Genomic DNA, 27,897 nt, shown 5'->3' on the forward strand with positions numbered 1-27,897 from the left:
AATCTTGCTCTCCTCTGCTGTCATCAAGGTAGGTGGCTCTGGTTCATGTACACACACCTTACAACTATTTGAATGTTTTAACTTCCATGTGACCCAGTGGAGCTCAGTGAGGAGTCCCATTCCTCATGTGGCCACCACAGAGGGAAAGGGGCACTGTTAGAGCACTCAGGCAGAATGCCTGGAGCAGACAGCATCCACGTCCCCTCTGGAAGGGTGATTCTCTTCATCCAGCCGTCTCTGTATATGGACAGTAAAACACTTGTATAACCTTGGAGCAATTCCTACACCCACCTTTTGAAACAAGAATGGACCCAATTTCAATCCTCATACTGATTGTAATCGAAACACTCTCTTAAAATGAATAGGTGCACTTAGGGTACATTTACTCCAGAATGTATCTTTAGAGTAGTCTGTCTCCTCTAAATTGAGAGTAAAGTGCCAGACATTGCATGTGTACTTCATGGAATCACGGAATCAATGGTTTGGGTTGGAAAAGAACTTGAAGATCATCCAGTTCCAACCTCCCTGCCACAGGCAGGGACACCTCCCACTTGACCAGGTTTCTCCAAGTGCCATCCAACCTGGACATGAAGACTTGCAGGGACGAGGCATCCACAGCTTCTCTGGGCAACCCATTCCAGGGAATCTGAATGACTAAATTAATTTACATTCCATTTTCAATTTTTTGAATTACATTAATATAAATAACTATTTAAACTATTTGAAGATGTTACTCTTTAATAGGAAGTACATTTTTTGTCAGATTTTTCTGCTGGTAAAAAGCTCAGCCACCAGGAACGAGCAACACCCCATGTGAAGTGGCTGGCTGCGGTGCCAGGTGTGGAATTCAGGGTGTTGCTGGAAGGGCCCAAGCCCAACCCAAGGCATCTCCTGATCAGAAGAGCAGCAGGGGAAGGAGTGATGGTGGTGTGTGTTCCCTGGGATCACTGACACTGTGCAAGGGCTGCCAAACCACCCTGTGTGTCCAGCTTGTGTGTGCTCTCTGAGTGAGACAACCCTGACAAGACACTGGGAAGTTGAGTTGCTCCATCTGTGAGTCTGGATATTTGCAGAGGTGTAAGCAGATGAGCTGTGACAGCCCAGGGAGAATCAGGCAGCCATGATCTCAAACTGGCTTCTGGTTGGATGATCTGCAACCTGATGCCATTTGTGTGCATAGCTGCAGAGCAGGGCTTGTATTTTGGGGAAAACAATTCACCCTCACTTAGAAACTACCCATTTGGAGAGGGGAATCCAGGCATAAACTGTTGATTTACTGAGGCAAGCAAGCTGACTGGCTGCTCTGTTTAGTGTGGAGTGACCTGATTTGGCATGCACACCAGCAAAACCCTGGTATGACTGAAAGAAAAATACTCTCACGTACTTTCAATTGAAGGAAAGCATTCAGTTCTTGCATTCATCAGTAACTCTTTAATGAATAATAAAAATAGTCACTGGGGATTCATTGACAGGTGGGAAGTGATTAACTTCTAGCAACTATTGTGAAAATGGACTAAATTCTAATGTCTGAACATACAAGGCCTAATTTTTCTTGGCTTTTTATTCTAATTGACTTTTTTGTATTTGGAGAAGATGCCTTCATTTATTTACTTCTATTAATAAACTAAGAAAGGAAATTCCAACATTTTATTCACCGATTTTTACAGGTATTTTGCAATTTTAATTAGTCTGCTGCAAAAGTTTCTTTTTAATTATATTCATTGTCACACTTCTCTGACAGAGTCTGAGAACATAAGGAGAACAGAAAATAAAAACCTGTTTGATCCTGAGTTACCCATTAACAACATATTCCCAAGCTGTCTAACTACAGAAGGAGCTGCAAAAAAGGCAAGAGTGGCAACTCTCTATAGAATAATAATTCCTGGTTTTGTCTTTAAACTACAGCCTTGGCAATGACACAGCCCTTTGCATCAGATAAAAAGAAAGCTCCACCTCTCTTCCAAGATCCTTCTGTCACCCTGCATAAAACCTGTTGGAGAGACAGATTTTGAAGCATCTTCCCATTTTTAGGGAAAGGGGCTAAGGAGCCACGGACAATTCATTAAAATGTCACAAGATTTATCAGCAACACCTGCAACCCCCAAAGAAGATGGCAGACCCAAGTGGGACAATAAGTTCCAGTATCTCTTAAGCTGTATCGGATTTGCCGTTGGCCTGGGGAACGTGTGGCGGTTTCCATACTTGTGTCAGATACATGGAGGCGGTAAGATTGGAACGGGGCTTGGCCAAAATACTGAACTGCAATTCTCATGCAACTATACTGACTTTTGATGGGCAAGGAAATTAGATAATTTATATCAGTTATACCCCTTTTTAAAACATGCTGATTGTCATTAATGTTTTGCACCAGTTAATTAGCTCTTTCCATAGAAATATATTTAATTATAAAATGATATGTTCAGTTAAGAGGACCAGACTGATGCTGACCTGACTGATGATAGAACAAATCTATGTTGAAGTTTTTATACTGCTACTACAGTCCCAATGGAAGCAGGAAACTGAACCTGCAGCTGGCTACCTCAAGGAGAAATGAGAAGCCCTGGGGAGGCCTGAGGGAACTGGCCCCTAGACAAATGGCCACTGAACCTCCCTTTGGGATGGTGAGTGAGTCATTCCCCACCCATGCTCTTTGGAAGTACCTCATCAGGTGGAATTGCCTCTGAACAAAACTAATTTGTGCTTTTGGTTGTCTGTGAGGCTGTTTAAAAGGCTCAGCTGGTGGAGCAGCAACAGGAGCCTGACAGGTGTCATGGACAGCTGCCTAAGCCTGTGCCTGGGCATCAGTTACACAAAGAATTGCTTTGGAAGCAGACAATTTGGTAAATATAAATGGATCTGAAAAAAGTACTTGGTAACTCACTGTTCACAGAAGCTTTTGAAATCTGCCACAGTAAGTTGTCTAAAGAAGAGGGAGCAATTTTTTTCAGTCCAGTATTATTGATCTTTCAATTAATTGGAGAAACCGAAAATTCACACCTGGAGAAACTGTCAAGTGACAGAAAATTTTATCACATCCAAGTGTGTTTTACTGAGGTGTCTGTATTACTTGATGAACTACATATATTTCAATCAAGCAAAGAACAAGAATGGATGTAGCCTGCAAAGGAATGTGTTTCAGAGAGAAGCAGCCACTTAGATAGGGACTATGGTGAGTAGCTCAATGAATGATCTGTAGCAGGTTGCATTAAGCGAAAGAACCTTGTCAGATGTAAGCAGAACACTAGGAAGTAGACAGAGATATTGCTGCCTATAGTAAGACAACTTCTGAGTCCTTGACTTTTTCTGAAAATCCACTTTTTAAAGTCAACATTAAAAATTAGACAAAATTTTTAAATACAGAACAGAGAAAAGTCCCAGCATTTATTCAAAGGTTAGAAAAATTCTGGAACACAAAACAACTCAAGAATTCAATCTATTTAGGCCATGAAATTGAAAATTAAAGATTATGTTTATCATAGCCTATATATGAAAAAAATGGAAATTATTTTGGTGGCAAGGAGCATTTTAAGGCCGAATATGCAACAACTGAGAGTTACAGTTACACAAGCACAAATAAGAAAAGACAAGAAGCAGTAGGTTAGATTCCTCCCATGGCACTTGATGGTTTCTATTATTTATTTAAAAAATGTGACACCCAATGAAACTCCCACAGAAAAGCACCATCACTGGGTGGTTAGAAAGTCAGGACTGCACACTCTTTCTCTGCATTTGTCCATGGCAATTACTGGGGAAAAAAAAAGTCAATTTAGTTAATGATACTGGCATTTATGAGACATGATGAACATCTTTAGAGAGACATCCCCATAGCAGATATGGCATAAGACCTGCAAGGAAAATATTCTTATGGAGCAGGAGCTGTAGGTCAAATCCCCTACAGCATCTCAGGTGATCTTTCTATCTTGGAAAGCAAGGGGGAAAACATTCAGGATTAACAAATAACATAATAAAGCAAATATAATGTGATGTTTTTGTAATGCAGCAAATGATTAACACAAAGTGCTCAGTGGAAAGTTTGAAAATCCCAGGCAGGGCCATAGGAAGATGCAGCTCCTCCACACATTTCATTGCACAGAGCGGCTTCTGGAGCCACCAGCTGCAAGAGGCTGCACAACACTTGTGCTAAGTTTGGATTAAGATGAAATATTGTTCTAGTGGCCATAAAAAGGCTCTCACACTTTCCTATGAAGCGCCAATTATTGCTTCTCCATGGCTCCAGCTGTGGCCAGTGGTGTTTCAGATCCCAGCCTCACTTCAGAAGGAAGCAGCGCTCATCTGTTCCCGAGCTTTGATCTCTCCCTTCCACCCTCCCTTCTGGGGTCCTCTGCACCCCTATCCTCACTGCCCCAAGAGAAGCATGAGTCTGACTGCAAAGAGGTGACCTGTCTTATGGACTCAGCAGTGCTCAGAAAGCCTGCTTGCCTGTGCATCCAGCTCCAGAACTCCACTATTTCCCAAAGGAACTTCTAGGGACAAAACAGACAGGGGGTACAGCAGGTTTAAAGAGGGTAAAACCATGGAAATGCTGCAGGGGCGAGGGCTGAGTTGCTCCTTTGCTCCCTGAGCAGTAATGCTGCCAGTGAGAAACCAGCTTAAAACAGCCACCAGACTCAGGAATGGCAAACCATTCCTGCTTTGCATCACCACCAACAGTGGCACAAGACAGTGGTGAATTAAGGTCAATGTATGGATGGGCAGCCAGTGTTTGGTCATTATTGGCCCCTTCAGTAAAGGTCTCAAAGTGCTCAATAGCAGGATGGACTCTCTAACAGAGTGCTGTGAGGTTTGTGAATAATTTATCCTAGAAAGCTGGCATTGGAAAAGTTGAGTGAGTTATGAAGATCACTGGGAAGACAGAGCTCTTGCATTTATATCTGTGTGTAAAGTGGCTGCATTTTTCTTCTGTTAATTTAAAGCAGGGACGTGGTTTGGGTTTGCATTTTCGAAAGCAAACAACTCAGGTGCAAAAGCCCAACAGATTTTCAGGGATACTGGAGCATAAATCCTGCGTGTATGCATGTGAAGATGTGCACATGGGAGAGACCAGCAGCACAGTGTTTAACTGGGAGCCCTGAGAGGTGCCATGGCTTTCTGCATGCAGCCATAACCATAAGCATGGAGAAACCAGGTATGGATATGGCACAGACATGCTTGAAGGCTGGATGGCTTCTGGGGTAGTTTTACAGCTGGTTCAGGTGATATCCTCATTTCTGCATCTTTTCAAAAACAAGAGATGAAAACAAGTGCTTGTGTATTTGTCTCATGTCAGCTGTTCCCATCAGACCTCTGGCCCTGATTCATTGCACATTAGTGTTACTCAGTAACTCAGATCTAATATAATATCAGTTCTGCTGACATTTATCACCTGCTGCCGTTACTGATTATTTGGGTTTATTGCCTGAGTTAAGTTAGCTATTTACTTTTCATGACTAATGGGTATGAAGGTTGTTTGCCACAGTTGGTAGAGACAAGCGCAAACGTTCCCAGGCAACTGGGATTGAAAAGAATTCTCTCAATAGCCCAGTACAGAGTTTGTCACTTAAAACTGAGACACTAACAAGTCATGCATCTATATGTGTACACAGAGTCATCTGAGTATACTTAGAGAAACAAACTCAGTTCTAGCTAGAACTGACTGCAGTGGTTTACTTTGGATTATAGCTAGTGGATATATATATATATATATATATATATGTCATATATATACATGCTTGCTTAACCCATGATGATTAAAAATGTGTATAGTGCCTGAGCCTATAAAATTACTGAAAAATATCTGTAATATAAAATACAGTTTCTTGCTAGGAGAATAAATACACATAAACACTACTATAGGAGGTAGCAGCAACCACCATCTAAACCCCATGCTGCTACACACTACAGTCATGCTACAAATGGAGAACTGTTTACTTCTGGGACAACCATTTACAGACTTTCATAACTCGTGACCTACTTGACCTTTTGCTCAAATTTGAACTAAAACGTGCTGTGAAATGCCTGGTTCACTATGTCCTCAAAAGGAAAACAAAGCCTAGGAGAAACAGATTGTATAACTGAAAGATGTAAAAAAAACAAAAAAAAAACCCCAACAAAAAACGGCCCCCCCCAAAAAAAACCCAACAACAACAACAAAAAAGAAAACCACAAAAAAAAACCCAAAAAAAACCCCAAAAAAAACCCCAAAAAAACAAAAACAAAAAACCAAACCAAAACCAAACACCCCCAAAACAAACATAGTATGTTGGGAAGAGCAGAACTCTTCACTATCTGACAGAAAAATTGGGTTACAGCTAGTAACAAACTTCATTTTCCGGTTTATTGCCATATCCTGCTTAAGCCCTTGGTGAAAAGCTGTGACATGTGGAGTCAATCCTTTCATAATTTGTTATATTTGATTGCCCTTTATATCTCAGGTTGGTGCCTGCTTGCATACTTCAAATTTCACAGGGGAGTTCGCCAAGTTTATTTTATGAGTTATCTGTGGGTGTTACCCATCTTCATTTGAAATGGCCATTGCCCCTTTGGTTTTCTGGACATGACTTAGGCTCCCTCACTGTAGCTCAAGGAGGTATAGTCATTTATGTGGGAAATTCAACCCTGCCAAGTTTCAGTCAGTAAGGTGTGCCTGCAAGGCAGCAGCAGTGCCATTATAAGTGTGCTGCACAAATATAATGTTTAGAGTAGCTCATACTTTTCATCTGGATTGAGGCATGTGAGAAGACACAAAAGAAGTCATGGAGTGCTATTTTCTAGAGAGAGAGCTGAGTGTGATTAAGTTGCTTTTTTTCATATCTGATGTGTGATGTAATTCCTTGTTGTGTTGACTATACCATACTGTTTAGCCACTGAACTGCCATGGAGAGAATGGGTCAGGTCTGAAAATTCCCATTGGATAGCTAATATGTTTTTCTCTGCATCTGAACAATTGGTTCCCACCTATTGCATAAAATTGCATAAATTATCCCAGGCATCTTGCCATTAAGTTCTTAGTCTTTTGGAAAAGTGTACCCATCCCTGTTCCTCCGATGTACCAACAGAACTGATGAAGTGGATCTCTGAATGCTTGCTGCATTTTATAACATTGAGATGTGCTTTCTGAATTTTTCAGACCCTACGGATGCATTTCCTCCAAAACTACTATTTTGTCACTTTCCAGGTCATTCAGTCTTTATTATAATTCTTTCTTCTACTCCCAAATCTCTATCTGAAGGAAAATTATTATTCATGTTCTGGGCTTTCAAATGTTGCTGTGTCTTTGAATCATCATTTCAAGTCACTTGCTTTTCTTCTGCTAGCTGATTCACAGACACTGGTAAGATGCAAGACTGAATCATGGATCAGTCCTTCCTGATTTTTGATCTGTCCTCCCTACAGTTTTTTCTCCACCATTTAGGAAGTCTTAGTATCCCAATATCAAGCGAACCTACTGGGTCTTTTTCTCTGCTTCTCACTGAGCCATATTGATTTCTGCAGGTCTTAGTACACGTAGATTAGGAGGTCGCCCAGCTGATACTTCAAACTGCTTTACATTTCCACTAGCCCAGTCTGTGGGTCTCTCTTTCCAAGTGACAAACCCAATTTGGTTGTTTCACTCTGCTTTGCTGGTTGCTGAGAGCCAACTTTAGCCTGTGCTCCTTCCGGAGCCTCCTGGTGTCTCTGTCCTGTGGAGCAGTGGCAGCTCTCCCCAGGCTGCCGAGAGGGTCATGCACTTCCCCCCAGACTGTCACGTGCAGGTGATACAACAAAGGTTGTGCCCCTCAAGTTTCATTTTGCTGGACATGGTTGGGCAGCTGCTGTCCTGACCTGACTTGCCCGTGCACTGCAATCGAGGGGTCAGGTTTTAAAATCCCTCTGTGCATCTCGAGTGCACCTGCTCCTTTCCTTCCTACTGCTGTGGCTGAGAACCATTCCAATGGTTCTTCAGCAGTCTTGGTACACACTGGTGCTCCTCCACACTTGGGACTCTCTTGTTAATGACACCAGCTTACCAGTAGTGCAGTTTTTGATAGCCTGATTTGAAAAAGCTTTTGTAGTATTCTGTGCCTTCCCATGTGCAGGGGATTATTCCACAGCTTTGTGATATCCTTGTGCAGGATTCCTTCCAAAATAACTTTTGACTCTTGCAAGTTTTGAAGAGTTTGGTTTGGTTTTTTTTCCCTTGACCTTCTTTTAGTACCATGTGTTTCTACTTGCAGGATTGATGCCTTATGAGTCTTTGTCTTTCTGACAGAAAGATGTTGTAGACTAAAATTTTCCTGAGTCACACCCCAGGGATGGAACTAAATCATGCTTTTGCAATACTTTTTATTTTTATGGGCATTTCTCCAGGCTTTTAAAGTATTTAAAAATGCTTCACCACTGTAATTTTCCTTTTTCACTTTTCAAGAGAAAAAAAACCCTAAACTCTTTTTTTTTTTTTTTTTTTTTTTTGTAGAATGTACAAATACAAGTTAATTTGTTGCTTGTGCTTTATGATTTTTTCTGCTATAGTTTCCTTTTCCCATGCCCCATGGAAGCCAAATCTACACAGAGTTCTGCAGTGCCTGGGCTTGACATCACATGAATTTTGCTGAGGCTTTGCTGTGCTTGTGTTCGAATGCTCTGGTGTGTGGTACCTGCTATGCCTTAGGTTCTCTGCTTCTTGGATTTTCTGCTTGATTTCACATGGCATTTTTTAAAAGAGGTACTAATTTTTTGCCTTCTGGCACATCCTCTTCTATCTATTAATGAGAGCCCTCAACTATACAGTGCTAGAGGATTCCTACTCACTATTCTGTATATCTGATAGCTTACTGTTAATGTTTCTTTATAGGTGGGGGATTTTATTGTGGAAAAGAGTAAGCTTCAAGTGCTTCAGCAGACTGTCTGCTCTTTTCCTCTGTTCTTTTTTACTAAAAATATTGTGATGCAAAGGAATGAATAACTAAAAACTTACTTTACACTACAAGCCATTTACCTGAATTAGGTTTGATAGATTAGATTAATAAACTATTTCTTGCTAACCCATTCCTTTGCCATATTTTCATATCTGCAGATAGCAGATTATTTTATATCATTCTCATGGAAAATTAGTATTTTTTTTTCCAAGTGTGACATTATGTTTTGCCATGCTGTAAATATGCCTGAAGATACACACAAGCCAGCACAAAGTAAACATGCTCTTATCAGCAGAATGTCTAAACATGCTCTGCTGCCAGTGGTTCAACTAGCAAACAGAGAAGGGGAGACAGATAACAGTTTGCACTAATTATTACCCAGTTATTTCCCAGGAGATATGATATGGGAGATAGGCTGGTCTCTTATGGAGTGCTCTGCTAGCAAGGGCTCAGCACGGATTGCAGCTGCTGCCCAGAGCTGGTGGAGAGCCAGGCAGATGGATGAAGAAGTACAGCACTCCATACTGCAGTGCTCTGGTCACTTGCCTCAATAGTTTGCTCTTCTCAGGAGACAGTCCAAGGCATGAGAAGGGCTGGGCTGGCACCCTCAGATGTGCTGTGGAAAGGTGGAAAGGGATACTGCAGCAGGTTTGAAACAGACCACTGGACTGAGCATGGCAACAGGTTACTGGGTTCTTCTTGAAGGGACCTCAAACTGAGGATTTAACATACTGGGAATTAACTGTGAGGTTTCCTTTTTAAATCTGCTTCTCAGTTAAAAACATTTCAAGAATAGAGATCCTAAGGTGAGACATTTATTTCCAAGTTTGGCAGGTTAAGAACAGTTCTTTGCTGAGAAGAGCATTGTGATTTTTGTTTCTATGCTTAACTTGATAAAAGGCTAAACCATCCAACAACACACCTTCTCTGGGTGTTGTATGTATTTATTACAGCATGTAACAAGAGGTAGCAAAGTTATTGCAATACAACACTAACTCAAGAGATTAGATTTTATCTGCCCAGCCTTTCTAAATAGCCAGTGATTGCAGAACCCAGGCGCCATTCCAGGTGGAGACCAGAAATCCTTGTGCATTCCCCCACCTCACTCTCAGGGCCAAAGACAGAGCATAGAGAAAGTTTCCTGAGCTGGAAGAGCAGAGGTAAGCAGATCAAGATAAGAGGTCTGGAGGTAAATCAGAAATGGCAGAACAAGGCACAGGTTTATTGACAAAGCCATGAAGAGCACAGAATCTGCTCCCTTTTGTAGGAGGATGGGGAGGCAGCTGAGGCAGGACTTCTGTCCTTGTCTCCCTGGAGAAAAGAGACTTTGTGGTTGCTGGTCATGGCAATAAACTTCAGTCTATTCCACCATTTCAATTTAATTGGCCATTTGGGCAGGTGGTACAAACATACTGATGAAACTTTGGGTCTCAAGTCAGCAAAAGAAGGACTGACACACCAAATGTGTGTCCCTTCTGGGGGAAGGTGGGGGAAGCGAGGCACTGCACACAGTTTAGCAGGAACCAGCCAAGCTGTTGGTAGGGCTGGTCCCTTCCCACAAGCAACCAACAGGACACGCTGCTTCTGGCAAAGGGAGATGTTGTGAAAAGATGTAAAGGACACAAACTGGGAAGAAATGAAGTTTCATGGCTCACATGTCTCAGAGAACAACTTCAACCTTGCTTTCAGTTTTTCATTAGCTAGAGGCTCTGTGGTCTGAGCAGAGCTTTATGCAATAAAATAACCTGATCTCTTGGGGTTATACAGCACATAATCCTGCTTTTCCAGAGCAGGACAGAAGAGCACAGGCCTGAGAGCCTTAAGAAATGAAATGAGGCAATGCACTGAAGGGAAAACAAATGGAATAGGGGACAAGCAAACCCTTGTGCTTTATGAGAAGGGGGACAAAAGAAGATGCTTAAAAGAAAGGGAAATGGATGAAATAGTGAGGCTACTTATAATGGGCTGTAGCAATGCCTGAGGGAAGTGTCCTGCAGCACTAAGCATCTCAGTCTCTCCCCCTCCATCTTCACTACCAAAATTACCAGCAACAGATGTCACTTGTAGGTGTGCCTAGCAATGATCCCTCTCTCAACACATCCTACAAGGACTTTGTTAGGCTCATAAAGCAGATTAATTATAAACCAGTAATTTCAGTGAGATGCAGAAAAATCATGTGGCTTAATCACACTTAAATGTCTTTTCAGGGGCTTTCCTGATACCATACTTCATCGCTCTTCTTTTTGAAGGAATCCCACTGCTACACCTCGAGCTGGCCCTTGGGCAGTGCCTGAGGAAAGGCAGCATTGGAGCCTGGAACACCATCTCTCCTTACCTTGGAGGCGTTGGTACGTCCCTTCAGCCCCAGCTCAAGGAACTGCAGACAGCTCCCACCCAGCACTCACTTCCTACAGACCTGTGCCTGATGTGTTTTAGGATATAAAAAGAAATGAGTGTTAGGATTAAAAAGAAATACTTTGTAATGAGGGTGGTGAGATATTTAGGGGTGGTTTCCCTAGAGACATTCAAGGCCATGTTGGATGGGGTTCTGAGCAAGCCGGTCTAGTTGAAATGTCCCTGTCCATGGCAGGGGGGTGGCACTAGATCTTTAACATCCCTTCCAACAAAAACCATTCTGTGATTCTGTAATTGTGCATTGCTCTCAGCAGGCGTTACTCAGGCACATTTTAGGATCATTTGAAGAGCCTAAATGCAAACCTAACAACCTTTGCTGTGAGGAGCATAATGAACATGGGCTCTGCTCCTCAACAGTGCCCCATACCAACCATACCCTGGTGCTCAACAAGAGCTGCCTGCCCACAGTGCTTCTTGCTCCTCTAGCACAGGCCCTCCAGGACCCAGTCTTCTCTGTCCACGAATAGCCAGACTTGAGGAACGACAGAAAGACAGGAAATCAAGGATCCTGGTACCTCCTAATGAGTCCAAAGCACATGGGAAGGCTCCCCTCCATCAGAGGGTGGGGCTACTGAAGGGATTTTGTCAACACAGCTGGGCATGAGGGACAATCCACATGGCATTGTGCATCAGACTGATGTGCAGTCCTCTACTGCCAGCTCTTTACTTAATATATGAAAAACCACATCTGGTGCCCCATGTCCACCATTGTTAGGCTGCAAAAAGTGATCCAGAATAGCCACCAGGAGGAGGTTAAGGCAGACTCTACTGGGTATTTGACATAACACCCTTGTGCCTGCAGGGCAAGGGGAAACTCCTGCATGCTTCAGCCAGCTCTGCTGGATCATGACCTGCTTTAAGCAGGTGCCTGACATGGGCTTGGCACTGATGGCCCTGCCTGTGGGCCTGTGTGGGAGGAGAAGGGCAGGGTAAGAGGAGTCATCTAAGGGCTGGAAGGAAACAGGAAGAAATACCAAGCTGCAGGCGATGCTTCCAGCTAAACCCATCTCCTACAACCAGGCATGTTCATACTCCCTTGCAAAAACGCAAGAAAGCAGAAACTGTGGTGTTGATATTCTTCCCTCCTCATCACAGGAGTAAAACAGTGCCAAATTTAGAGCACCTGTGCATGATTTGGAACAAGAGTGGCCGCATGCAGCTACAGCACACTATAAAACTTTGGTCTCTTTAGCTCTCTGCTATTACAGTTGTCCAGTATTGTAGAAAACAATGGACTACATACTACAGCAAAGATTTGAACCCTAACCTTGTATGTAAGTAGAGAGTCTCAGCATTCCTGGAGAAGGGCTGGTGATCTGGGGGATTGTGCACCAGTGTTTGGCTATTGAGGACAAAAATGCCCATCCTTCACGGGAAAATCTCAGAATGGCACCAAAGGGATGGAGAAGAAAATCTTGAAAAATGAGGAAATGTGAGCTTCTAACAGCTAGTGCTGTGACTGACTGATAACTTTTTCCAAAACTTTTCTGAAGTGAGATCTTGTGCTTTCTGTAGGAGTTGGTTCGTGGATGGTGTCGATTCTGGTGAGCTTATACTACAACACTGTTTTAACTTGGGTGATGTGGTATTTCATAAACTCCTTCCAAGAACCTCTTCCTTGGAGTGTTTGTCCTCTAAATGAAAACAGAACAGGTAAGTACACCTCCATGAGCACTGCTAGCAAAACATCAGATTCTGGGTTAAGCAAGAAACCACACTTTATTTCGCCCTGAATTGTGCACAAGTCCTGGTTTGATTTCCTGTTAAAAAGGTACAGGAGTCATGCTAGCTTACTCAAATTCATCATCCTCACAGGAACAATAGTCAGAAAGTCCATGAGTCCTTATGCTTGACTTTAAAATGGGAAACAAAATAAAGATCAAGTTCTGTTATCCATTACAAAACCTTTACTGACTAAAGAGAGACAGTGTACATAAACAGAGTAAGGAAGAACGTTCTCAGGTTTTAAAAATATTTTTAAGCTTCCTTTTTTTCTCAGAGCAGGAGAGTACACAAGTTCCAGGGCATAGCAAGAAATACCACCTGAGTAAAAGGCTAAGAAAAAAGACAAAACATAGTGGAATTAAACTTTCTTTTGGAGGCCTTAGGACTGTTCTAGAGTAGGAAGACCAATGGGCATTGCAGGTTATGGTGTACAACACGTTCCCTGTTCCCTTTTCTTCAGGCATTCCCCCTGTCTGGGCAAAGGGGCCAAAGAGGCCAATGCCTGGGTCTTTCCCCACCACAGGGCCATGACATAGCCAGGGAAGCCTGGACTTAGATGCATCCTCAGTTGCCTGAAGTTTGTTATGGCTCTACCAGCTTGTAGCTATACAGCTAAAAAATTTCATTGTTTCACTACAATTAGTGTAGATTTTACCTTGCACTGAGTGCAACACTGTTTCTAATCAGCAAGTTATTCCCTGTATAAAATGCCGGTGATATTCTGGTGAAGGTCTCTCCTAAGCCTCAAAGTCTCAGCCTGCTGTGAGTTTGTCTTGCTGCACATTACAGAGAGTGCAAAAAGTCCATCTCTGTATTAGATTTTGCAGCCCACAATTTATTCTAACACTTACCAATTTTTTTTTCAGGGTTTAATGAAGAATGTTATGAAAGCACTGCAGTAAATTATTTTTGGTACAGGAAAACTTTGAACATAACACCAGATATTGCTGAGAGTGGCACGTTCCAGTGGTGGCTCATTTTGTGCTTAGCAGCTTGCTGGGCAATTGTCTATCTCTGCACCATCCGAGGAATTGAAACCACAGGGAAGGTATGGAAAGGGTAGAGAAGTGATTATCCTGCAGTTTGAAATCTTGCCCTCCAGACACTGAGGTTTTACCACAAGGAAAACCCCATTTACCCCATTTTACCCCATTTACCATTCAGTATGCTCCCCGTCCAACAAATTGAGAACAGCAGTACAAGTGGCTTAAAATGATGCTTCTCTCTTTTTCCATTGCAAACACTTCTGCCCTACCAGCCTTCCCTCTCACAGCTGTAAGAGCCATTTTGTTACAAATATATTCTGCAAAAGTAGCCCCTGCTTATTTGAAAGATGGCCATACTCATCTGTAGCTGTCTGATCTAATATTATTATTATTATTGTATGCTGCAATAATTTAAATAGGATTGATTGAACTTACTGCCAGTAACTCTGTCTTCTGACCTCCTTACTTTAGGCAATTTATGTAACAGCAATATTTCCATATCTGGTCCTGACTATATTCCTTATTCAAGGACTCACTCTACCAGGAGCCACTGAAGGTCTGATTTACCTCTTCACCCCTAATGTAAGTATTAGTATTAATTTTTCTTTTACTCCTCCTCAGATTTCATACCATTTTCCAATAACTCCTAGTTTAGATGTCTATCCAAGAGTTCAGCTAAGGTCTTTTTCTGAGATGAAGTGACTTAATTATTTTAATATATTTATACAAGAAAATAAGCAGCAAAGAATTTAACAGTTCAGTAGTAAGCCTACAAGAAAATACTGGAAAATTAAGTTTAAGAATGTTATGGGTGACTCAGTCTTTAATGTGTAAGTGAAACTGATGTACTTCACAAGTACATGAGAAAGATGGGATTTCCCTGCCACTGCTACAGAATTTACACAGTTTTAATCTTTTAAGAATTCACAAAGAGAATTTACACTGTAAAGTGATTTTTTGGAAGGTTGAAAGTAATTTTCCCCTGCCCCTGTTTCTTCATAGTATTTCTCCCCTCCCCCATATCTCTTCCTAAAATAACTGCTGGAGAACAACCCTGCTCCCATTTTTCTTAACTTCTCATATGCTGAACTTCTCATATGGACAGGAGTTCCAGATCCCTCCACATGCTGGCCATTTCAGAAGCACCTTTCCTACACTGTCCTTGGCAGCATTCCCAAATGCAAAGTCAAACTGTCCCACTAAGTGGTTGCTATCCACTAGAGGCTCCTCACAACTCTGCCTTCATGGCTAAAAAGCTCCATGAAGCAGTGGGTGTAGAGGAGGAAAAGCAGCACTCACTGACATTCTCGAGCATCCGCTGCCTCTGCAGCCACAGCAGTGCTTCAAATACAGGAGCACTGGATTTTTCCTTTCCTTTCCTACAACAAGAACACAGATATTAAAGAAAACATAAGCCAAGAAGCTCAGAGATATTTTATATGTCAGGCTGGAAAAGGACAAGAGCAAGCTCACATGAGACACTGTTTTATCCCTCTTTCTACAAGCCCAGTGGCACAGACACCCATTTTTTACAGAAGATCAGGATATTCACTTACATTTTTGAAGGGCCAGACAGGACTGTAAGCAATGTCTTAGTGAAGAAAGCAGCTTTGACAACACAAACAAAACACGCCTCGGCCTGTCATCAGTTGGTCTCAGCTAGGCTGTCAGGTTTCTCTGGAAGAGCTCAGGCATTTTTGGAATTTAGTTTGCAGTGATCCTGAACTGAATGCAGGAAACTAGATTTGTGTGTACTCACAAAGCCTGGAGGTATTGCAGTGCTGAGGAGGAGCAGATCATCATAAAAGAGCTGGATGGATTTGTACACTGGAACAGAAGTCAGAACTAAAATCCACCTGCAGAGAGCCTGCAGCTGATGGTCAGCTGGTTTGAGGAAGCAGATCCTGGGCACATCCTTGAAAAGTCATCTGAAGATGGTTTTAGTGATGTTCTTACCTACAAATGTGGAAAAGCTGATGTAACAGCCTGGTGAGTGATACCTGCTGTCGATGTTGCCATTGCACAGAAAGTTACTGTACGACAGATGGCTTTGTTAAACTAACCAACAAATTACAGGGTTGTGGCACTTCAAGGACTTCAAAAGCACAGTAACACAGCTTCAACACTGCCCTTCTCTCTTCATCCCCTTACTCCATAACTGCAGTACCAGTATTGCTTTTGCTGTTAGGCTATTCCCACCCTCCCTGTGAACAAACACCGGTTTTTCTTTTACACCTCCACAGGGGATGCCTCAAAGTGAGTTGTACAGGAGGGCTGTTAGGCAGAGATTTACTTGGCCCACCCAGACCCCATCAGTTTACAAAATTGTAAAGCACGTTTCTCAAATGTGTGCTATTTTCTTCTTCTTTTCCTGTCTTTTTGCAGAAGTTTTAGCAAAATAAAGTAAGAATTAAATCACCTACTGTCCATTTCAGCTTGTTTTAAAAATACATAAAATCAACTTTCTTGACATTCTTCCCTGACTGGAGGCAATATTTTCCAATTTCTTTCCAACTCTGCAGTGCAGGAGAAATTGTAGTTTCTCTGTACCAGCTGCTACATCCATTATCTCATAACTGTGACACCTCATTTTTGTTTGTGAAAGTCTATGAAAGTAATACCTAGCACAAAAAGTTCCCATCTTACCCAGTTTCAACATCATAACCACCTAACCGAATTTGTTTTTCTAAACCACAATTTTCTGAAGTTTATTCACTTTCCAAGTTTGGAAAGTGCTAATAAGTACCACAAATAATAAAAGCATGCATATGGATTTTAATTATGTGAGGCTGTGTTTTTATTTTCATGCAAAAATACATAATCAGCTTTTGTCATCTGACAACTTTCCACCTTAAATTTCAGAATAAATAATTAATACTTCTTTTCATTGACTTTCAGACATAGAGAAGTCTGATGATTCACTCACCTTCTCGAAATTCTTGGTAACTTGGAAAATGAAGCTACCAAGAAAACAAAAATGTATCCTGAAGTGACACCGGAGGGGAAAGCAGAAGCTGCACAATGATGAAGCCACACAGGGGCTGGAACAGAACAGACTTCTGGAAAGGTTTTTGGAAAATATGTAACCAGAGGCAGCAGAAACAAATAAACTAGATTCCATCATGCATCAGCAACAGTCTGCATGGTTCAGCTTCAGGGGACACCTGTGTAACCTAAAGAATACAAATACCTCCTTCTCCAGTCTCTTTCACATTTGAAAGAACTTCAGAGATTGTAAATATTTGGAGGTTCTCTGGCAATGAACAATTCCAAGAACTTGGTAGGGAAACTGTTGCCTGTGCCCAGAACTGAGCAGCTATTTAACAAGCAGAGAGAATGAAAAAAAGAAAAAAAGAAAAAAAGAAAAAAAGAAAAAAAGAAAAAAAGAAAAAAAGAAAGAAAAAAAGAAAAAAAGAAAAAAAGAAAAAAGCACAGACCCCAAATCCTCTATTCACAAAACCATCAGATGTTTTTACACCAAAATGACACATCACAGGGACCCCAGGAATTTTTAATTCTGTTTCTGTCTGTGCTTCACATATACAAGAATCCAAACACCTTATTACTCACGAGGGAGCAATTATATCTCCTTTCCTCCTTACTCCCCTGTTCATTCATTAACACTGATTGTATATCTTCATCCACATGTTTCTGGCATCAGCACATTTTTCTTCTGAAGATAGGCTTATAAAATCTTATGCCATACAAACATAAAATACTTTTAACAATTTGCTGAAGACCAGATAATGACATTGCCATGGCATGCTTTCTTGCCCATTATCTTTTCAAGTTTGGGGGTTGATTAGTATCTTTTGGAGCCAATAAATGCACTGCACCTAGTACCAGTCTAAACTATCTCCAGACTCATTTGCCAAAGTTCCCAGTGAGAAAGCCAGACTTTTAGGAGTCGCATCTGTCAGCATCAACTGACTTGGCAGCACTTAATCTAAGTGTGAAGGCCACAGAGCCATGTGTGTGCCAAGTTTCTGCACTGCAACAGCATCTGCACAAGGTCCTGCCAGTGAGCACTCTGGCCTTTGAGGGCTTGACTATGATCTTTCAAAATAAAAACCTCTAGCAGGGTTTGCCTTTGCTGAATCACTTCAGCCAGCAATGGTTCCTCGTATCTGCTTGTTAGGTTGTGCTGTACAAGAGGTGACACTGGTTCTGCTGTGGTCAAAGCACTGGCCTCCCTGTGGAGAGAGCACCTGCAGTAATGGCATTGCCTGAATCCATACAACCGAGGTGGACCCATTGTTCTTGCTCTTCAAGCTCAGGCCAGCTTCAGAGAAGCCCAAAATGCAATGAAGGGTCTCGTGGCGTACTTACTTCTCACTCCTACATATGTTCCAGTCATGGACTTGGATCACTAGCACAGGCACACAGACACACAACACACAAGCTGTCCTGCACGACTGGGATGCAGATTTGACTCAGACTGTTGCAAAACAAAGTGAAATAGTCTACAGTCCCAGCATCACTTTTGAACTATCTGGCTTTTAAAACACTTTTAGCAAAACATTCTTCTAGTCCCCATCCTTGATAATGGATCAGAGAGCAATTCACATGGTAGGGTATAACACACCACTTTGTAGTTTCTGCAGGAAAGTAACACTCATTGATCACATTTACATTTTGTGCATTACTCACGTTTTATCTCTTTCTTTTATATAGATTTCAATGTCAAGATTCTTTAGTGGAGCTATTTAGAACTGCTTAATGTTCTCTGTAATCCACCAATCACTGTTTTTTAATTTACCTTCCTGTATCATACTGCCCTTAAAACAAAATTCAAATTTCACTGTCAGTTTCTCCTTTTTTTTTTGTATTACCTATGCTGATATTCTATCTTTTATTGCTGTTTTCACAACACTCTGAATAGCAGATGCTGCTCTTAATAACTGTTCTCTTCTTGCCTGCTTGTACTTTTAGTCACTTCCATTAAATTATTTTTAAGCAAATTTGGACAGCTACAGAATCACTTTCTGTCTTAAAACAGTTTAGGTTTAGTATTTGTTTATAGAGTTTTAAGAAGACAATATTCTTTAACTGCAGGTTAAGTATGTGAATTTAAAAAAAAAAGAAAGTAATTGAGGAAAAATATATTTTCCCTACTGTGTTTCTAGTGTCTTTCACTTAGAACCACATTTTTATCATCAGACAGACGAAATGTACAATAAATAAGATTCTGTAATTGTTGCACACATTTAAATAGCCTCAATGATACTCCTGAAAACACTTGTTTTACTGACCTGTTTAGTACCTATTCTCATTTTCACAGTATTTAGATGGCAACTCAGCTCAAAATTTCAGAAGTGAAATAATAGATGAGCTATGAGACAGCAAGAGAAAATAAATTTTAATTTAAGCCATGTAATAATACATGTAATACATGCATTTCTTTCAATTATTTCAGCTGAACACTTTGAAAAATCCCCGTGTATGGCTTGATGCAGCTACACAGATTTTCTTCTCTCTCTCTTTGGCTTTTGGAGGGCTTATTGCATTTGCGAGCTACAATCCAACAAAGTGAGTAGAACTACAACCTTTATTAGCTGGCTGAATTCTTGCTGCATTTTGTGCAATTTCTTAAAACTTTCAAAATGTTTCCCTTAATTTTTCTAAAGGATCTTTAGAAAAGTATCTGTCTTCCTAAAAGGCCCACTAGATTTTCTAACAGAACAGAGAAGGGGAGGGAGGGAGAGAAGACATTTAAAAAAAATGTTTGTATTAATAACTGCATCACAGATAAGAAAACCTGCCTTTTTAATCACTTCACTTGTTTGAATGCTATCTCTAGAAATGACTGTGAAAAGGATGCTGTGACAGTAGCAATTGTGAATAGCATGACATCTCTCTATGCTTCCATCCCAGTCTTTTCTGTGTTGGGGTTTAAAGCAACCACAGCCTACTGGGACTGCTTGGACAGGTGAGAAAGCTGTGTTCCCAAAGTTATACTGTGGTTTCAGTGCCTAAATAGATAATGTGATAATGTGTTATTTGAAAGACATTAATTTGAGAAAATTATTTTTATTAGGAAGGAAAAGCACCTGTATGGAGAAGTTTAATGTAAAAATATAAAGTACTATGGGATTGAGTCAAGGGTGATCATTTGTAAGAAGCAAGAGAAATTGCAGAACAACCCACTTCAAGTAGTGCACCAAGGCTTGCACCTTACTCTCAGGCTAGCATTAGAAGTAGTAAAAATCCCCACTTTTTTCTACTTCACCAGAAATTTATTTCACTAACTTATTAAACACAAGTAGTAGAAATGGTCTGGAAATCTGATAAAACAAAAATGTTTTAGAGACTGCATCTGTATAAAGTACTCAGAGTTTCTGTCCGAGACAACATTAAATAGTCTGAATATTTTCTGTTTTATATATAAGCTGCCAATTAATATTCTCCTTTACATTGTAAATACCAGCACAGAAAGTAAACACAACTTTGGTGTAGCATCTGAATACACAGCATAGCATTTCCAGCCACATCATCTGCAAACTTTTAAACTAAAGTTTAAATATGTTGGCTTCTCTGGCAGGAACATTATCAATATCATCAATGAATTTGATCTTCCAGAAGAAAGCATCATGCGACAGAACTATACATCCTGGATTAGTTTTTTGAATTCATCATACCCAGAAAAAATTGCTGGACTCAAACTGAAAAGCTGTGACCTTCAAGAATTTCTTGATCAGGTACCATAACTGCTTTCAACAGGTAATCCTTAAACAGAGGTAGTAGGTAGGAGGATTGGTATCTTCCTTTCTCTTTTAAGTACATGTACTCTGTCCTACCTGCAATTATATATTACACATAATCATGCAACAAATCAATCTTTCAACATTTGAAATAACAATACAAGGATAGTCTGAATGTATAGCTGTCTGCTATGGCAAACAAAACTGTACATTATAACCACAAAACTGATCTTGCAGGGTGCTCCCTCCCAGAAGTCTACCATGGACACTAAATTCAGTCCTACTTTGGTTTACAGAAATAAGCATAATGGGGGAACACATCTAGATGAAAGATGACAGAGAAAGGATGCTGAATGGGAATTTCTAAATCTGTATTTAGGAAGGTATCAAAAAATCTATTACAATGTACACTGTTCACCACCAAAGTACATCACAAGCCTCTCCTTATTTTCCAACCTTCCTCTAGCATTTCCCCTACCACTAAACACAGATGTTTCTTCTCTGTTTTCTGGTCCTACCTCATTTCACTTGCTCCAGGGATCCTGTTTGGCACAGTCAGTATGTGCTAATGCATGACAGGCCTAACACACAATAATGGCAAAGTAGGCTATTTTACTCTCATGATGGAGAAGTGCAAGGACAAGATTCCAGCCCTGGTAAAAGTCAGTTTCTTCTGTCTCACTTCTTCTGATGGCATCCATTTCTGATTTACAGTTGGAAATAATTTACTTCCAAGTTAAAGCAACATTAGCATTTTTCAATTGTCCTTGGGAGACTAAATCAAAAGACTCTTGGTTGAAACTGGCTTTTGCCCTGTTAGTCTTTTCTGCCTTGGCCATTACAGGGGGTTTTGTGACCAGTGATTCATGAATTCTCTTGGTGTTAAGAGTGATAATCATATCCTTATTTTTACCTCTTTTTTTCCAGAAGCTACTATATCATAGATTTTTAAAGAGCACATTTAAGATGGTATTAGCAAAACAATTTCTATGACAATTACAACTCTCCAATCTACTTTACTCTGAACCCATCTCTCTGTGCAGGCTAAAATTCTGCTCTATGATTGTCCAGGTATCTCTAGAACGCTTGAAATTAAACTCTCCACTGCATATTTTCTCAACTGCTGGCTGCCCACTGGGTGACCAGCAACCTTGACTCCAGAAAAGGACAGCAGTGTGTTATAATTACTTTATGCATGAGAAATGACATTGTAATGTGTATTTTTATCTATCTGTTTGTGAATGCTGCAGAGTGTCTCAGGAACTGGCTTGGCTTTCATTGTTTTCACTCAAGCTATCATCCTCATGCCAGGCTCCCAAGCCTGGGCCATCCTGTTTTTCACAATGCTGTTCAGCTTGGGCCTTTCTTCAATGTTTGGAAACATTGAGGGTGTCTTCACTCCTCTTCTAGAGCTTCAAATTATACCTAAGTCAGCACCTAAAGAGCTATTATCTGGTAAGGTATTTGCTTTGTTCAAAGATGGTGACTTCCTTACAGATGCACAAACTATTAACTGCTTGATTAATATCACAGAGGGGTCAGTAATTTTTAGTATTAATTTAGCTGAATGTCACAGTTCAAGTAAGGGCAGTGGATTGTGTTTGCAGAAGATAAGCAGAGAGATGAGGTAGCAGTTATGGCAGAAGCTGTCAGGTGACTATATTGTATTGCCTTGGCCAGTTTTTTTCTTAGTTTGCATGTTAAGCTGTTCCAGTCTGAGAAAGCTTGTTAAATTGCTATTCCTGGAGTCCAGTCCACTCTGATCTGCTGCAGTCATCAGGAAGAGCCTTGCCTTCCCTTAAGCCTTTGGCACTGATACAAATCACTTTAAGGCACCCACTAACATCAGCTGGTCTGCCATAACCACGTGCACTTGAACTTACCACTGCAAGAGAGGTCATTCACCCCTATTTCACTCAGGTTTATGCTGCTACAGATTCACATTTACTGTGAACATGTCAGAGTAGAAAACTACCACTTGAAAACGAAGAATAAAGGTGTGTGATCCTGTTCTGGCACCAAAACTGGAATCTTTTCAACCAGCCATGGTTATTGAACGAAACCTGCTCCTTAAGAAGCAGACTGGATAAGAGTCTGAGAGACCCTACCATGAAATTGGTCCAGAAAAATCTACGGCAGTTGCAAGTAATGGATAAATATTTCTGCAATGTGCTGTTTTAAATTCTTATGGGAAATATTGCTGTCATGCCTTTTGTAGAGTCTTCCTGTGGCATCTAAATTGTATCCCTAATTTTACAATTTTTCACATAAAAACAAATTTATTCCCAACTTGATGAGTTACCAATATTATTTTTAATTGATTTTACAATTGTGAACTTTAAAAAATAAAACAAAAGTCTGGAGCCAACATTTTACAGAATTGAACTAAAGGCCATCTCAGAGTTAGAAGCAACTAGCCACACATTAGAAAACTGATTTGTAGCCTGTGTCTGTGTACAGGAATTACCCCAAATCTAAATGTTGGCTAAAGGGGAACTGGCTGTACAGAAGCATGCTGAAACCCAAACGATACATGCTGGAACATATGGGACATCCACATTTGTAGCTCTGAGTTCCTTGAGGAAATGGGGACAGAAATCCAGGGAGTCCTTGCACTTCTAAGGTGGCACCTGCCTGTGGTTTAAGCCTATGGCTGCATGGAAATGAGGCACTTGAAACTCACTACAGCAGAAAAAAATTAACACTGGCTCACAGCACAGCCCAGGCTGTCTGATGGAAGGAAGCATGAACTGAAGGATGCTCTGAGTCACATGAATGCTTTCCTCCTGCAACAGTAGTGCTCTTGGCCAACACACAGGGGAAAACTGAGTTTGGGAAGTAGTATTAGCTCCCATAATGAAAAAAACAGCTTGTTGTAACTCCACAGAGTGTGAGAGAATAAAAATTATTAGAACAAGAACAAAGCAATTTAGAACAAAAATAAACTTACCAGTACTCCAGTAACAAAGATATCTTTTTTTCTTCAGGTATAATATGTCTAATTAGCTTCCTCATTGCTCTGTGTTTTACACTGGGTTCGGGGAGTTACTGGATTGACATTTTTGACAGATATGCAGCTTCAGTGCCTCTTCTAGTCATCGCTTTCTTTGAAGTGATTGGAGTTGTGTACATCTATAAAATTAAAAGGTATGTTGGAAAGAGATGAAATTTTTTTCTTCTAAGACATAAATGCAGCTCAGGGTGCAGTAACTTTGACCCTGACCTGATTTGATTTGGTGCTGGTAACTGAAACATCTTCCTAGCACGCTACATTTATTCCTTTGGCAATTTTGTCTTTATATTTTAAATATCTGAACAGTTTAGAGAATAGTTGCCATATTACCATCATTTATTTAAGCTTAGAAACCTTACACTACGTGCTCAGGTAATTAAACTGACAATGTAAATTGGTCATTAATCTCTGGTATGGCTCAACAAAGACCTACTTGAATGATATTATTTACGCAAGCAAGCAGTGAGTTATTAAAGAATAGTGTGGAACAGAAAACATTTACAGCGCTGTACTCTGTGTTTCCAACTTACAGGAAGCTATAAAACAGGGAAACTGTTACCACTCTAGATCTGACATCATCATAAACATGCCCTCTTTTACAAGGTTCAGTGAAGATGTGGAATGGATGACCGGACGAAAACTCAGTCTCTTCTGGCAGATCACATGGAGGTTTATTAGCCCTCTGCTCCTGCTAATTGTCTTCATGGCCTTTGTTATTCTTCAGATGCAGAAGCCGCCAAGCTACACAGCCTGGAACCCTAAATATGTATGTGCTCAAATATTTTTTGAACTTCTAAAAAAAGGAAGAATTATCTATTTTCTTCCCTTACCAGATCCTTTAATATCATTGTTATCTACTGCTGACCCATTGAAAATAGCTTGAAGTGATGCAGTGCTCAGAATGAGAAGGCTCCAGTGTGCAAAGAGGTTACACATACTAAAATGTGTCTCCTCTTGAGGTGTCCTGCTTATCCCATGCTCCATATTTCTTATGGATGTGTGTAATGCTCAGAAGTGTTGAAGTGAAACTTGTCACAGACATTCCATACCCACAGGGGGTTCAGAGGTAGAACAAATGCCTGAGCAGAGCTTTAGAGCTGCATAACAGACATCAGGGATGAAGGCACTTCTCAGTGAGAGCTGCCAATATCACTGGGGCCCTGGTGGGTATATGAATGTGTACTTTGGACAGCAGACAGGAAAGGCAGTGATCTGAATACAGTGTTGGTTAATTCAGCAACAAAGACATGTCCATGCTGAGAACATTTCATCTGGATGTCACTGTCTCACATCAATTGCAATTTCTTTGACCATTCTCAAATACACCCTTGTGTGGGGGTTTGAAGATTGGTTCTGTTCCTGAACTATATGAGGATTACACAGCAGCAGTGTCTCCCTCAAAAGCCATCAAGTGTCTATCATCCCAAATAAAAGTCATAGCCACAGAAATTGCTCTATCACCATTCCATCAAAATCTCTGGTATGCAACTTCCCTATGTGACAAAGAACATACTCAGTAATTGTTGAAACCAGTTAAGCTTTGTGCACAACAAGAATGAACATAGTTTAACCAAGAGAGGGTGAAGATTTGATAACACTTGGGGCAATCCCCATATCCCTAGGAATGTGTCAGCTATACATCTTTGAAAGTGTAAAACATTTACAGCTGTCTCTAGACCCACAAGAAGGGTTTGCAGAGGACACAGCCACTGACTGCTACTGTAGACAGAGTAAAACTTGCTATCCTTACTAAAACAGTGTAAGAAAATAAAAATTCATGGCAAAATCAAAGTGTACCTATGAATTATTTCTTTTGCTTGCTTTTTTATCTCCACAGGAAGGCTTCCCCATGAAAGAGGAGAAAGTTTATCCAGCTTGGGTACAGGCCATTTGTGTGCTGTTGGCTGCCCTTCCTTGCGTGTGCGTGCCTCTGGTAGCGCTCTTCCACCTGGTCAAACAAAAGTACAGGAGCAAGGACCCAAGCTTTGTACCACCAGAAGTCTCCTCCTGTCAGGGGGCTAACAGCAACTTTTCTCATCCAAAAGAATAAACATCCATTGTATCTGTCTGTAAGCAAAAATAAGACAGACTTTGTTAGACATTATTAGGTGTCATTTAGTATTATCCAACCAACCTGCTATACACAGTTCATATGCTTACAGCAATCACTACACTCTGTAAACAATGATGTTGTGTTTCCTTTAATTTCAACCAATTTCACAGCTTCATGTATCTCTCCAGCCAGAATTTGAACTTGGAAAGCCTGTTAAGTATTTTTGCTGGCTTCTGTCTTTCTTCACATTTAAAACACTGGTCTGTTCCCAAGCATCAGCAACAAAAATTGGAACATAAGCACTTACAGTTTCACTCACTGCCCTGCCCCCCAGCTCCAGGAGATGCAGAATGGGAGCCCTCTAAGAATAAGGACTGCTTTTTAACACTACACTCTAATTTTTGTAAATCCCTATACACACTTAAATAGCAATCATTTTGTGATTATTTCACATTCTCAAGCATTGCAAGGAGCAAAGATAAAGCATCAGCACATAAAGAATGTTAAGTAAATTTGAGCAATTAATTCTACACAAATATCTTATCTTAGCAGATTCCAGAATTTATTGTAGGGGAAAATACTGTTAAAAAAAAGAGTCCCCATTTTCTCCCCTTTCATTTCTCATACTAAACACAACAGCTGAATAGCGTAACAAAAACACAGATGTATAGCAGCCTTTCAGAGAGCTGCAAGCTTACAGAACATGACAATTAAATGAATCTTTACTGAAAACCAGGATTTCCTGTACTTGGCTGCAGATTCTGGCCACTCTGTAGTGCTGGGAGATGAGGATTCCTCTTGTCACAATACTTAAGGAATCAGCAGCCTCTGAAAAAATATGGAGAAAATATGTGAGGATAAAGTATGACAATGGCTTTAGGCTTAGTAACTGAGTCAAGGAAGAGAAAGGATTAAGGTTATAAAGCGGTAAATACATAAATAAGAGGTTTTAACTAACTGGAACATACATTTTATACTCATGTTTCTGATCACAGATCAGACTGTTCATTAAAATCCTATAGGCAACTACATGCGTCAGGTTTAAGTAATCAGAGTTCTGTTCTTAAAGACGAAAACACATCCAAATAATACAGAGAGAAGTTGAGAAAATAATTAAACTAGATCTAAAAGACCTTCAAATCTATAAATCTGTCTTGAGTCACTGTCACGGTATCCAGACTTGACTTTTGAGCTGTCCCTTCCATTCAGCAGAAGGAAGACTTTATGGATCACCGGACATGCAGTTCAACCCAGGACAGGACTCTGGGGGAGGACAATTTTCAGCCCCAGTAACTACAAATGATGGCTGGGAAACACAAGCTGAAGTTACTGTTTAGCTCAAGTAGGCATGTAAAAAAAGTGTTGAGCAACACTTGCATGAACACTGCTTTTCTGTTGTCAGTGCATTTCTGATATTACAGCTACCAAAAATCCAGAACTGTAGCCTTATTCCAAAAAAGTATTGATATAGGTTCCCCTTCTTAATCATGAACAGTAAAATGACATCCTATAGGCACATTTTTCTCCTGAACAGCTCGACTGTTTTACTTGAGGAAGCACGTGTTTGCAAACACCTTCCACTCACTCTTTTCCCAATCTTTTATCTCCATATTCCCTCAAATCTTCTTTGCTCTAATACCCTGCTGTGAACTCATAATGTTGTGACAAGACAAGACTTTCCTAGAATTGTCTAGACTACAAGAACCACCTGGGCTCTTTGAGGGTAAATCAGTAAACGACACAAACACAGCTATGGCGACGTTCAGCCTTAGCCAGAATCCACAGTCCTAAAACAAGGAGATCAATTGCCTATTAAAGGAAAAAGCCTCAGAAGGAGCATTGGAACAGCACCATAAATAGTGACACATCCAAATTACCATAATACAGTCAACAGAAAATAGATGCAGAAAGAAAAGCACAATCCGTCTGGAATACAGGAATTTCCTACGTTGTGAAATTTGACACCTACCTCAACCTGAGATTCCCAGTCCATGTTTCCTTCCCAAAAGGAAACAGTGGAGAGAAGGACTTGTTTGATGGCTGCATCCAAGATACTGTGATTTCCGCTAGAGGGACTTCTGTCAAATTCCTTCCTTACACCTCTGTAGAC

At 40.7% G+C, this 27,897-nt stretch overlaps 1 protein-coding gene and 1 long non-coding RNA gene across 3 annotated transcripts; one reads left to right on the forward strand and one right to left on the reverse strand.

The window, feature by feature from the left end:
- The first annotated feature begins 1,767 nt into the window (after nucleotides 1–1,767).
- Nucleotides 1,768–25,784, forward strand: LOC135306475 (sodium-dependent neutral amino acid transporter B(0)AT3-like). 2 transcript variants are annotated; one of them, XM_064430531.1, is made up of 12 exons: nucleotides 1,768–2,224; nucleotides 11,102–11,242; nucleotides 12,825–12,962; nucleotides 13,901–14,082; nucleotides 14,492–14,602; nucleotides 19,437–19,549; nucleotides 19,821–19,949; nucleotides 20,562–20,718; nucleotides 21,972–22,176; nucleotides 23,709–23,868; nucleotides 24,338–24,500; nucleotides 25,572–25,784. In XM_064430531.1, the coding sequence occupies exons 1-12, from the start codon at nucleotides 2,068–2,070 to the stop codon at nucleotides 25,782–25,784; spliced, it is 1,869 nt and encodes a 622-aa protein (XP_064286601.1). In that variant the 5' UTR covers nucleotides 1,768–2,067. The 2 variants fall into 2 exon arrangements, with proteins under 2 accessions (XP_064286601.1, XP_064286609.1); XM_064430539.1 differs by lacking the exons at nucleotides 24,338–24,500; nucleotides 25,572–25,784 and adding an exon at nucleotides 24,267–24,337 and having other exon boundaries at nucleotides 1,771–2,224.
- Nucleotides 19,374–27,897, reverse strand: LOC135306482 (uncharacterized). The gene is made up of 5 exons (XR_010367294.1): nucleotides 27,757–27,897; nucleotides 26,486–26,615; nucleotides 25,532–25,801; nucleotides 23,672–23,853; nucleotides 19,374–20,817 (listed from the first exon to the last, which is right to left on the reverse strand). It is a non-coding gene; the product is annotated as an uncharacterized LOC135306482 (long non-coding RNA).

This window comes from Passer domesticus, chromosome 1, assembly GCF_036417665.1.
Source record: "Passer domesticus isolate bPasDom1 chromosome 1, bPasDom1.hap1, whole genome shotgun sequence".
NCBI lineage: Eukaryota > Metazoa > Chordata > Aves > Passeriformes > Passeridae > Passer > Passer domesticus.